This window comes from Pituophis catenifer, unplaced genomic scaffold (assembly GCF_029215685.1).
Source record: "Pituophis catenifer annectens isolate HBS135680 unplaced genomic scaffold, rPitCat1.0.hap2 SCAF_8, whole genome shotgun sequence".
Taxonomy (NCBI): Eukaryota; Metazoa; Chordata; class Lepidosauria; order Squamata; family Colubridae; genus Pituophis; species Pituophis catenifer.
The window spans coordinates 57710950-57725000 of record NW_027256888.1 but is presented as its reverse complement, the minus strand read 5'-3'; the positions used below and the strand labels follow the sequence as shown (position 1 = coordinate 57725000).

At 33.8% G+C, this 14051-nt stretch overlaps 1 protein-coding gene across 1 annotated transcript in view; it reads left to right on the top strand.

Moving 5' to 3' along the window:
* ANK2 (ankyrin 2) overlaps positions 1 to 14051 on the top strand; it is a 181699-nt gene that overhangs the window by 110706 nt on the left and 56942 nt on the right. Inside the window, exons 23-26 of the mRNA XM_070948372.1 lie at positions 1174 to 1318; positions 6434 to 6536; positions 6951 to 7054; positions 11787 to 11822. Of these exons, the coding sequence (XP_070804473.1) occupies positions 1174 to 1318; positions 6434 to 6536; positions 6951 to 7054; positions 11787 to 11822 (388 nt within the window). The remainder of the gene's footprint in view (positions 1 to 1173; positions 1319 to 6433; positions 6537 to 6950; positions 7055 to 11786; positions 11823 to 14051) is intronic.

Here is a 14051-nt window from a genome sequence, read left to right as displayed (position 1 = left end):
CATGTTATTAATTTAAAACAAAATGAGACACCATCACATTTCTTATATATCAGGATTTTCTAAGCAGTTTTGGCATTACAGCAGGTACAGTAGCGATTCCCATTATTGAGATTTTCAGAAAAATAGTTTAAAAATTCTAGTTGTCACATGCAAAATATTAGAATATGCAATGCATTTATTTAATGTAGACAATTCCTAAATTTATTGCTTTTCAAAAGATCCACATGGACATTTGTAGGCTGTGGCCTTTGACAACCTCACTTCTCATCATGAAGTAAAAGCAGATGTTCGGGCTTTTATTTTCCTAGCTTCCTGATGTGCTTTCAGAGTTATACATGACTAACAAGATATGATGTTCATCTGCAATTACTTAACTCCTAATTCTCTGAGTCTTTAGCCAGACAACATTACTCTTTAAAGCAGTAGGGTAATATTTTTTCAAAACTTTGAGCTGAATTGTAACTATGGTTACAAAATTTATATGAAGAACAACACTATACAATGAGTGAAAGTAGATACCCAAATCCAGAGCTACTACTTTCTGTAATGTTTCCAATATAGAAATATCTTCACTGTCTTTAAGATAATGCCCTACTTAGCTGTTAATTAACACCAGTTACTTGATGGGCAAGAAGATAATATGATTATCACATCAAACCAGGAATATTAACGAGTTCTCAGTGAGATTATTTTAATTTCCCAGAAAATGCATGTAGTATGTAACTGTTACGCTGCTAGGAAATACGGAAATATGTCACAGAACCCATAATAATGATTATGGTATTATAACACTATATGCCATATTTCAGTCATTATTGTCATATCATTTTTGATTTATAGATTTATAGAGACACAACATCCCTTTTTTATATTGAAAATATTCAGAGATTCTTCCAGAATCCCACTGAGTTGAAGAAATGAAGTAAAACTCATGAAATTAGTCCTACTAATACTATTCACCCTGACACAAGACGAATGATTATGTTATTTTTAGAGAGGTTATATTAATTTAATCCTATGAAACTGACTAGTGTTTCCTCAAGATATATTAACTCTTTGTGCTTGCTGTGCTTCAAGAGTGACAGTAACCATGTCTGTTTTATATGTGTCTCATTCAAACGCTAAAAGAATTCTATTGATAACTGATTTTGGGAATTTGTGTATTGAATGAAGGTGATGACACAATGACAGGAGATGGGGGAGAATATCTGAGACCTGAAGATCTGAAGGAACTAGGCGATGATTCCTTACCTAGTAGTCAGTTCTTAGATGGCATGAACTACCTGAGATACAGCCTGGAAGGAGGCCACTCTGACAGGTACCACTTTGTGGACAATACAGGAATTTTCCGACTGCAATTATCTGTATTCTTTTTTTCTGAGCAGCTGCTCAAAATGCAGATGACTATTAGAGATGAAATAGATCTGTTTTATTTCTTACAAGGCATGAGGAAAAAAATATTCAGGAAGATATTTAAACTAAATATGCTTCATTAAGGAGAAAAATAAACTGCTGGAAAAGATGTTAGGAGTAACAATTGTAAAAGTCTATTTGTTCTTTTATAAGTTTCTGAGAGCTTTGCTTTTTAAGTATTGGATTATAAAAGAGCATTTTTCACTATAGAACAAAAGAAACATCTAAGGAGTACAATGTGTAATGAAGTTCTTGCATTGTAAATTCAAAAAATGTATTTGTCCTTTGCATTAGAAACACGCAGTTAAATACTAATCTCTTAAAACAAAGTGGTATAGGGATGTTAATTTCAGAACTCTGCAATCACACAGTATAAAAACAGACTAGTTTCTTCTTTTTGTGTCAGTAAATGCCTTAATTTAAGAATTTAGACTTAATGCAGATTATCAAAAATATTCAGAACAGAGGATTTTAAAATAAAATTCTATCCTTTATTATTAAAAATGAAAGTACAACACTGACTTGATTGTATAAATAAAAAGAGACTCATAAATGAAGATGCGATTGTGCAACCAGAAAAGCATTTATAACAATTACATGTTTAATAAGTTGTAATAGGTTCTGTTGGATAAAAAAATATAACATCTACCTAGTATTTTTTAAAAAAAGATGAGAATAACATGAATAATAAAATTTCACCTTGTCAACCTTCCTTCACATCAAGTAAGAAAATTACATCAAAACAAATCATGGCACAGATATTTAAAAGATGCTCCAGGTTGGAGAAGACTTTAGGGGAAAAAACTACTTAGGATAACCATTTTAAATACTTTTAGGCATATTAGTTAGAATCAGCTTCCCAGTGAAACACTGTGATTCTGCATGCACAGATGTGTGGAGACAGATCAAGTCAATATACAAAACAACTTTGTGAGTTTTACAAAAGATGCAGCTAGTTTAATAATTCTAGATTTGTTTATGCTATTGTATATTGTGAAGCATCTTGTTCAAATGTTTGTACATCCCAAATATATTTATTTAAGCACTTTCACAGGCTCCTATATACAATGAATACATAAGAGGTAAGACAGTCTATGTCTTCCAGATATACTGGTATTGCACCTTTTAATTTCCAGCCAAGATTGGCTTCCCACAATTTCATATTAATCCTAGACAATCTGTGACCCATTGGATCATTGTTTCAGAGATACTAACTTACCTAAACTTACCTAAGTGACAAGAGGTAGGTTAAAAAAAAAAACAGTGGAAGCGGGAATGACTTCTGATTTCCTGTCAACTTCCCCATTGACTTTTCTTTGTGGGAAGTTGCCAGAGACTATGGAAAATAGTGATCATGTGACTATGGCTGAAGTGGCTACACTTTTTCCAAATTTCAAGCCAATAGAGGATAATATTTGTAGCTCAGGATTGAAATGAGGGGCCATTGATACCATGAGCTTGATTGTTTTTTTGCAGACATAGTTTCATTACCAAACTATGTAACATCATCAGTGCTAATAGGGAGTGAGGGTTGCTCTCATTTTATATTCTAATGACTTGAGCCACTATAATATAAAATGAGGGCAAACCCCACTCTCTATTAACACTGATGATCTTACCTAGTTTTATAACGAAGCATCCACAAGAAAACAACCAAGCTTAGAAAGCCTCAAGACCTCCTCAAATGTCAACCCTACAAGTGTAATGGGCCCCGGATTTTAGATGCATTCTTTAAGTTGCTCATTTGAGGTTTATTAATTTAAAAAATGTTGCCCTGTAATGCATTGTTTCATGCAAATGAAGGTTACAGACCAAAGATTTTAGTAGTAAGTAGATATGTAGCCTCTACATGACAAATGGCCTTGCTTTAAAAATGGATCATTATTACAGAAAACAAAGCTAGTTCTCAAAGCCACTTGGTTTCTGCTATGGGACATTTCATACTTACCATCCATCTACACAACTACATTTCAAGAGCTGTTTCATTTTATTCAGAGGATCTTTAAAAGTGTTCCATGTTTTTTTTTTTATTTCTATTTTCCTTCCTTTTTATGCTTTCAATAGTACTATGCCCAGGTAGGTATTATGAGGCCTGAAAGCAATGCTTTCTGTTCTCTCTCATGGCATCCATCATTCCCCTCCCCCCCTCCCCCCCCGCAAATTCCATTTTGCAAGCTTGCCAAGGAAAAGCTTTTTAGGGTTTTTGAAGTTTACAGGACAACTAAAATCTGTTCTGACTACAGATAGTAATTAGTTCAACCAAAGTTTTAATACACTCCATAATGACATCTAGAAAAGTGCTAATTGAAAATCAGCTTTAGAAAATGCCACAATGCGAATGCTTATTACTACTAGCTAAATTACTTCTTACAGGGGGAAGTGATAGGACTATACTATGATACTGTTCTTTGTGGCCATTTTCTGTTCTGATATTTTTACTTTTCTTAACTAAATGAAGTGTATAAAAATAGATTAAAAAATAATAGAATGAAGAGAAAGTATGTTTTGCTCTGTGTATGGAGGAATAAGAATGAATTCTTTGGGAAAACATTGATGACTGATGAAAAAAAAAATCCTTGGGTCAGTGCAGGAGTAAATTATGTTCTTATTTTGTGCTGCCTCAAAGCTGGAAAGTCCATGGGTTGTAAAGAAGAAAGATATTGATAAAATATTAGAGAGTTTTGAAGAAGACAAAATAATAGAAAGAAGGTTTTTCTGTCAGATCAAATTTACCTTAAGTAAAGGTAAAGGTTCCCCTTGCACATATGTGCTAGTTATTCCCAACTCTAGGGGACGGTGCTCATCTGTGTTTCAAAGCCGAAGAGCCACACTGTCTGAAGACGTCTCCGTGGTCATGTGTCTGGGATGACTAAACGCCAAAGGCGCACGGAGCACTGTTACCTTCCCACCAAAAGTGGTCCCTTTTTTTTCTACTTGCATTTTTTACATGCTTTTGAACTGCTAGGTTGGCAGAAGCTGGGACAAGTAATGGGAGCTCACCCTGTTACGCGGCACTAGGGATTCGAACTGCTGAACTGCCAACCTTTTGGCAGCTTCTAAGTATGACAATAGTGCATTCTTAATTTTGTATCTAAAGAAGACGGCACTTTCTTTTTTTCTCCAAATTCATCACAAATTTCTACTATCTTTGTAGTGGCAAAATCCCTATTTTATACTAAGAATCCCTACATTTCCCATATTATAATATGTATCAAACAAATACTATGGGCTTTGTTTTACTACCACTATGTGCGAGGGAAACCACTAAAAGGTTTCCGTTGCACAGATGTGTTAGTTGTTCCCGACTCTAGAGGACGGTGCTCATCTCCGTTTCAAAGCCGAAGAACCAAGCTCACAATTTTAATTTTATAAAGTCCTTATGTGTAAATGCTTGTAACTTATTGGAACACATCATTAACAGAGAAGTAATGGATTTGGGCTATAAAATCTTTTCCAAACCATTTATGTTACTGCTTCTAGAATTTAGAGAAATATAAAAAATGGGCTCGAATTTGCTTATTTAAAGGGTAAATGTTATCACAGGCAATTTAACTGCCTATCGAAGTTTTATATATTTAGGAACAATGATCAGAAATGGTTCATATCTTTCATTTTAAAGAAGAGCAGAAAGTCATGGGGACTCGTTGACTATATTAGGATCATAGCATGGGACAGAAAAAAAATAATCCTTTCTCCCTACGATTTCTGACTGGAATTAGCCACAGTGATGTAATAAGCCACACTATTACTCCTGTTTAATATTCTTTTGTTACAAAATAATATTTCAGAGAAAAAATGATGAATATAAGAGAATAATTACACTTTGCATTGGCTCTAGTCAGATTGTTTTCAAATTTGCCATTCTAAACTTATTTAGCTGGCTTTATTACATAAGGGGAAAATGTGATTTATGTTAGCAGCAGTTTCCCATATGCTGTCCAATATGCTGGAGTGAGAGATGAGGAAAGAAAAAAGAAAACTTGGTTCCATGAACATGAATTGTGTTCTGTTGTCTCAGAAATGAATCCACTTATTAAAATATAGTTCTGTTTAGTTTCATTTAATCAAAATTAGAAGGATGATCATACGTATTACTGGCTGCAGAGTTGGCCAACTGATGCAGTATAAGAAATATTAAAATAGAAGCTTTATACGTATTTTCTACAATTTATGCGATATTTTGCTTTGTATGTAGCCCTGAAGAATTTGTATAGTTCAGCATGATGAAGTAGTAAATTGTGTTGCTTAGGTAATATTTTAATGCTTATCAGTATTTGAAACCTTATGTTCGCAATGATTTCAGGAAATTAGAAAAATGAGAATTATCATCTGGTAATTACTCCAATGGCAGAAATGTCAAAATCGATATCTGAAATACATATTCTATAATTATGTGAAAATCATAGAGGGCTTATTATATTTGTAGTTTGGTTTTGACAAAGCCTAGGGCAATAAGGCTCAGACTTTAGTTGTGTGTAAGTCACTTTTTTTTTTGCTTTGCATCTCTCATTGCTTCAGCAAATGGTTTTCTATAGTTTTGTCTGTGTGTGAGAGAGATAAGTAGTGGTTGTGGTTGCAAATTTTTAAATGCTGTTGGCATATAAAAGAAGAATCTTGCGCTGTAGTAACAGCAGTTGGCTGGCCATTATCTATGTACCTTCCAGGGGATTCTGCCTACGTTTCTTCTAGAAAAATTCCCTCACATTTTGAAAGACAAATAATGGATTTTTCTATCAGGAAAAAAAAAACATGTAGGACTGATTAGTCACACAGCATGCATGATGTATTCATAAACAGAACATTGAACATGTTGTGGTTCTGTTCATTTGTATTGGAACAGAAAACCCAGAAACATAACAAACTCCAAGGAATAATGGAGGGTATATTAAAATAATTTCCCCTGGAAGTTACACTATTTGCTAATAGCATGCTTTTTTCACCCCTGTGCTTTTGCTCATAATCCTATCTACACCACTCCATCGCAACTGCTGAAAATGTTGCCCAAATACCAATCTACCAGCCTGCGATCCTTCAGTTCAGACAGGTCCCGTACACTGAGCCATACCTCGTACTTGAGGGACAGCACTATGATCGATGACACTGTCATTATTCCAAGTCACCAGGTAAGGTGTCTCAGATTATTTTTCAGTTCTAATCAATATATAGCTTTATAATAATCCTTGTTGTGCAGAAAGGGATTTGAAAAGGAGTATTAGAATAATATTAGATAGGAAATAATAGAATACTAGAATATTAAAAAAACAAATTTACATTAAAATTGATACTTCTAAAAATGTTGACTTTTCTGAAGTCTTGTATACATTTACCTAGGAGTAAACTGCAAGTAGTCATGAAAGGTATTGTATTGCAACTCTAAGGTTATTGTAATCACTCAATACAATTAATTTTTTTCCTAGTACTCTATCTCATGAGTTTTAATAATTTAAAATAATCTATATTTTATCCAAATGTAGAAACATTTTAATGGGTTGATTAGAGACATTGCAAAGAAAAAACATATTTCTCTGCTCTTCCAGATAGCTGCATTAACTAAAGAAGGTGAAAGAAATTCATATCGTTTAAGTTGGAGTCCTGATAATCTGGACAACATAACTCTCTCTGCTAGCCCTATTCATTCTGGGTAAGTAATCTATACTAATTTTTTCTTTGGATGTATTTTTTTATTAACTTATTTCATTAATGAAAAATAATAATAATCTTAAATCTTCAACCATACTTTGAATTTCAATCATATTTGTCATGACGTCTTCCTTAAAAATGTTGAAAAGCCTTTCTTATCATAATGGCTTTATGGTTACAAAACATTATTTCTTATGATCATCCCATTTAAACCTGTTTGAAATGGATTTAGATCAATAATTTGAACAAGGCAGACATCAAACTTCTAAATATTTTTATTAATTTCTGAAATTACGTGGTATTGTTATTGTGTCAGATTATGTTTCACAATTTATAGAATTTTAGATAATGAAAATATTTAGAGTTAAATTGTCGATAGGAACGGTACAGTTTTATGCTAGCTAATAAATGGTATCCAGATTTATTGCTCTTTTGCTGTAATACTTGTGGATGTGATATTAATTATTCTACCAGGTTTGATCAGATCAATTTTTAAATTTAAATTTCAACACAAAGTACCATGAGACAATTCTTTAAGATAGGGGTTCTCAACCTCGGGGCTATGGCCTGGTACTGGCCTGCAGCCTGTTTGGAACTGAGCTGTGCAAGCAGTGTGCAAGCCCATGTGGCTCCATTTGTGCAAGTGGCGGGTCATTGCAGTCACATGGAAAACTCCATTTGTGCAAGCAGCAGGCACTCGCGGCCGCACACGAAGCTACATTTGTTTGAGCAGGGGACGCACCCACCCACCTATTGCTCAAATGGAGCTGCACACATGAGCGTGCATGCCCACTGCTTCCGCGGAACAATTCCTTCTCTGCAACTTGCCAGTCTGCAAAGCCAGAAAGGTTGGAGACCCTTGTTTTAAAACATCTTCATTCAAAATAACAGTGAACTAAACTCAGTGGACTTGTACGATATAGGTTCTATCCAGTGGTGGGTTTCAAAAATTTTCACTACTGGTTCGGTCAGCGTGGTTAAGGGGGGTATGTGACTGAATGGGCATGACCAATTTGACGTCACTCACGCCCATGCCCACTCAGTCACATAACTCCCCCACCTAGCCATGCCCACAGGAAAAGGTAGGAAAATTTTTGGAATTTCCACCTATTTACCCCCGTTTTCCCTTTGCCAGTTGCTCCTGTTTCCCTCCTTTAGTGGCCCCGGCTCTAGCCTCGCTTCCTCCCCTACCACCGCCTCTTTGTTCGGGTTGCTTACCTTCCGTGGCAGCTGGTCCAGAGACCAGAAGGCAACCTGACTGGAGTTTTCGATGGCCCCCAGCCAGCTACTGCTGCTGGAAAGCGGCTGGCAAAGAAGCCTCCTGCAGGCCGCCAAAAAGTACCAGAGATCACGGAAAAATCTTCGCTCATGCGCATCCCATTGGACTTGCAAGGCAATGGGATGCGCGTGCACAAAGAATATGGCAGCAACGAACATGGATGGGGCGAGTGGCCACCAGGGGACTGGTTCAGGGGTGTGGACCAGTTCAGCGACCTTGGCCAAATTTCCGCCACCCGTGCGAACCGGCTGAATACCATCTCTGATTCCATCCTCTGAATATCTAGAAGCATCCTACATGTGATAAATGTTTCAGATATAAGCTTTTATTTGTCAAGAAAGTTATACCAATTAACTTCATCCATAGGATCCCTATTGTGCTTAGTAGCATTGTGTAGACATGGACAGGTGTCATGATAAGGTGAAGGGTCAGTGAAGCAAGGTGAATAGGAACAAAAAGGATAAGGTTAAAAATGCATGGTTCTAATTCAGCAGCTATTAAAAGTTCTTGAAACCAAACCAACTTTTTTTCACTTCAGCTGATAAAGTAACTTTACAATCCACATCTGTGTGGAGGAGAAACCGCTCGCTAATGAAGTGAAAATGAAACCCGTTCTTATTGTGTTTTAGTATAAGTATCACAATGCCAACTTTTAGAATGAGATTTAAACACAAAAAAAGTTAAAAGATATATTTTAAGCTAAAGTTTTTTAAAATAAAAAAAAACATGTTTATGAGTAGTGTGTGATAAAACATTTAATTTAATGGTAAGTTTTCACCAAATATTGGAGGTGGGGGATTGTGAGAAGCAAATATCCCCATGGCCTTTTAAACAGACTTGTAAGAAATCTTCATATTCACCTAAATATTGGAACCATTTGTGGGGCAAAACTCATTTACATTGTTTATATTACCAATTCCAAGTTGATATCTTGCACATTTTGTTAACAGCTATGCCCTTATAATCAATTTAAGACAAATGCCTGCTTTGAAATGACTGACAGCAAAGCTTAGGGGCAAAAGCATTACTGACATATGCTGAATGTGAACAGTTTCTTGGTTTTCTCCTAGAACAGCATGACAGTAGCCAGCCTTTCTACTAGCAAGTCTTTTCTATGCATATTTAGTGTTAACATACTGGAAAAGATACATAGAAAATATTTTGAAGGATATGGAATAAGAAACATGAATATAAATTTAATGTATTCAAGTGATTTATGTATTCAATTAAAAATTCAATGCTGTCTTAAGTTAGTTATTTCTATGGGAGAAGAACATTTTTTAAAGTATTTAACTAGAATTCATATAGTATACTTTATACGTATATTAAAATTCATCATTAAAATGTATAAAATTAGTATATTATAGCTAGACTGGGATTGCTTCTACAGTATTGTCTTTCACTTTTTTGAATTGTAGTCTATAGTTTATAACAAGCTGTTTATGCATCAGCTTTGTCCATGTAATCTGTCCATATACATGAAAATATACGCACGGTCTATTATACAGATATTCCTGGTCAGTTCTTTCTTGCAAGAGGATTCTGGGCTGAGATCCTAATTCAGTGTTTTGTAACAACATAGACAACATAGACATATGGATCTATAATAGTTATTATAATAGTAAATTTCAAATAGTGTACACTTTTTTGAATATATTTAGTTGTAGAAAAATTAGCCCACCAATTACTTTCATAGAAAATTTTCTAATTTTGATTAGTTGTTTTTTCTTTCTTTTTTCTTCTTTTTTTGGTGGGAGGTATATGGAGGGACCAGTACTTAAAATTGACAAATAATTAGAGTTGTTATTCTTAGCTGCCTGTCTTCCAAAAAGGATATTGGATCATTGCTAACAAGGTAAATGATATTTCTTGCTTTCACCTAATACAGTATCTTCACAAAGATTGATAAGAAACAGGACCTAGCAGTCAATCCAATAAATTTACAAAGTAGTAATATATTTATAAAGTTTCTAAAACTTTTTTTAAAGTTAGTCTTGTCAGATAAGTGAACAAAGTATATATGACATATTTGTTAATTTTAGATCAGCACCATGGAAAAAAAAATGAAAATTTTGTTCCTCTTTTCTACGAACAGGAAAATCATATGTTGCAATAAACCTAGAATGAAAATGATCAGGGAAATAGTGACAGCATTTGAACTAAAAAAATTTGGAGAAAAAACACTTGGAAAACTAAATGCAAAATATTTTCAGATTATCATAACCTGAAAAGGAAGTGATATGTGTAATTAAATAATACTAGTGAGAAAATTGGGGGGGGGGAATTAATATTTAAAAAGGGATGTAAGATTGAAGATAATTTTTCTAAATCCACTTTCACTAATATCCACTAAATCGAGAAGTTGCAACATATAAAGTTATCTTGTGGTGGCTTTAATTGAACTTAATTGATTAATTAATTAATTGAACTTAATCAAACTTTAAATTTTTAGCAGACACAGATAGAATTGTGCTATAAGTTATCTGTGCAGTCACTGTTAAGGTCTTTGCAATTTGCTGCTGCAAAGTTGTCCTTTGTTCTTTTTTTATAATTTGTTTTTTTTTAAATGCAGAACAACTTAGTAAGACACGTCATGCTTAATTAAAACATTGTTGGCTTATCATATGGATGCAAATGATTATTGTCCAGCTGTATAATGGTGATATCATAAAAGCTCTATAACTATATACATACATACATAAATACATGCATACATGCATGCATGCATGCCAGCAAAGTGGACTGAAACATGTCCACAATAAATACAGGTAGTCCTTGGACCACAATTGAGTCCAAAATTTCTGTTGCTACGTGAGGCATTTGTTAAGTGAGTTTTGTTCCATTTTACAACCTTGCTTGCCACAGTTGTTAAGTGAATCACTGCAGATGTTAAGTTTAGTAACACAGTTATTAAATGACTCTGGATTCCCCATTGATTTTGCTCGTCAAAAGGTTGCAAAGGGGGATTACATGACCCCAGGACATTGCAACTGTCATAAGTATGAGTCAATTGCCAAGCATCTGAGCTTTGATCACGTTACCATGGAAATGCTGCAGTGGTTGTAAGTGTGAAAAATGGTCACAAGTCACTTTTTTCAAGGCTATTATCAATTTGAATGGTCACTAAATGAACTGTTGTAAGTCAAAGACTACCTGTATGGCTAGGAAGCAGATTCTTGACATCTGTTGACTTTTTAGATTCTAGAACAGTCATAGGAAATGTTCCACATATGAAAGTGCTTTTAGATTATTTTAGGGGCAAGATTACCATTTAAGAGAGGTTACAAAGGAATGTATCTTTCATTTTAGCTACTGCATATGCTCTTCATACTGTATGCTTAATGTTTTCAACTTCTCCATTTGTAGATCTTTTCTGACTGATTTTATTTCATTTGTTCATTCATTCATTCATTCTTTTTTGTTTTGTTTTGCTAAATTATCTCTTCTGTTGCAGCCACTCCTCTCCATATTTTGACCATGAAAACAGCAGGTGAACTTATATATAATTTCATGTTAATGCTAACTTCCTTTTCCCTTCTTTCTTCTACCATCCGTTTAATTTACTCACTTTAAGATGCTTCTACTTCCTTGATCTCATTCATTATTTAGTGTAGGAGATTGATCCCCTTATATTTACCATTTGATCTAAGGTTTTGTTTCATAGAATTGCAATACAACTATCGACTAATATTCATGTAGGAAGGACCAAAATGCACTCTTTTTAGTTTTTATGTCTCTACTGCACAAGAATTTTAATTTTAATTTTAGGTTCTATTTAATTGGGCCAAACTATGTTATAATAATAATTTTAATTAGCATTTTTATGATGTTTGTGTATCTATATTTTTCTTGACTGTACACCGCCTTGAGTCCTACGGGAGAAAGGCGGTATAGAAATATAATAAATAAATAACTAAATAAATTGTGGCTACTGGAATTTGGCGATTTAAAGTAATTGACTTTGTTTTTAAAATATATTTCTTCTGAAACATTTCTGAAGGAACAAAATCAGACCTTCAGTTAAATATTCAGTCAATAAAAAGAAGTGATGTTCAAGTGTGTGGATTACACACTATCAGCCCTACTTTAGCTTTTCCAAAAGCTCTCACATGCATATGCCCATATCTAATACGTTTAGTAAAAACTTTAAAAATCTGATGTATGTAAAAATAAGTTTGACTATACATATTTATAAGCTGGAAATCCAGCTTTACTATTTGAATTATATTCAATTTTTTAAACTGCTCTCATTAGGTTTTAATTGGGCACTTTAATGGTCTTTTCATTTTGATGTTTCTTTAAATGCAAAATACCCTGTTTGAAGATGATGATGATGATGATGATGATGATGATTATAAATGCTGAGGCCATTATTCAAACTTTAATTATTCCACATTCTTGACTAACTGGTTGCTGCTCCTTCCTTTTTCCTGCCTGACATGGTCAATACAATACAATTCTGGAATGGGGTTATTGTGGAAATACTTCAAAAAAGATTGTCCTTTCCATCTTTATGGTGATAAGCATGTCTACTTGTCTGACTAACTATTGTACGTGAGCTTATTATGCATAGAGTGTTTTATTCCCATCTCCCCCAGTAAAAATACACGTCCACAGTTAATTGGCTATTGTTACCTTTGCATGAAAATCATATTTAGACATCTAAAGCATCTAGTTTATATTTATTAATATAAATCTTTTTTTATATTTTTACATATGTCCCATCCTCCTCAAATACCTTTTCTAAGCTGAATTGTGCAGAGTTTTATTCTTTCTTTTGATAGTCCTCCCAGAAAGTTATTTTGTGAGGCCATATTTTGTAGGTTTAAAATTGAAATTTCCTGGAACAATCTCAAATCATTGGTAGATTTTTTTTTTAATATTATCTTTTCTGCTTTATCCAAAAGTATGCCATTTATGTAAAGTGTGTGTTTTTGTCAGAATTATTCTGCCTAGAATAGTCTTATCATTTGACAAATGAAAATATGTACATCCATAGCTGGCTCTTGTATCTAGACTATGAGCCAGAAATGTGAAATTTAAGCATTTCTCTTGATCTAAGAGTATAGTTTTTAAGGGTGCTTGAATACTTGCTACAAAATTGTGGGGGAGAGGGATATGTTTTCCATTAGATTCTAAAGCGTCCTGCTGATTTATTGTTTTAGGACTTTAATAATATATTTGTATAGTATAAAAAAGGCCTTTTTGTCTCATGGCAAGAAAACGTTCTTCTAAAAAACAAAACACAAGGAGAGACACAGTGTTTTCTTCCAATAGCTATTGAATTGATCTATTTATGGCTAGTCTTTTCCAGACTTTGGATTTTATAAAATATTCTGCAATGACACAAATAATCTGAAAAAGGAAATGCACCAAAATGTCTGTCACTTTTTAGTGGATTTGTATAAGATTTGGTGTTTTCAAGCAGAATCTTGGGAAATTTTCAGATTTAACAAAATTTTGGAATCTATGAACATTATGTTATTTGCTGGGGGATCAGTGAAGTATAAAAGACAGGTATAAATATTTGGGACAAGTGCATCATTTATTTTCATCCTGTTATTGTCATATAATATTTGTTAGGATTATTCAGAAAGTTTTAAGAATTACTAAATCAAGGATTTATATGACTATATGCAATTTTGATATAGGCCTAGCACATACAGTTATATAACTTTGACTGTTAAGAAAAGATAAGAGTTATACATTTAAAAATAAA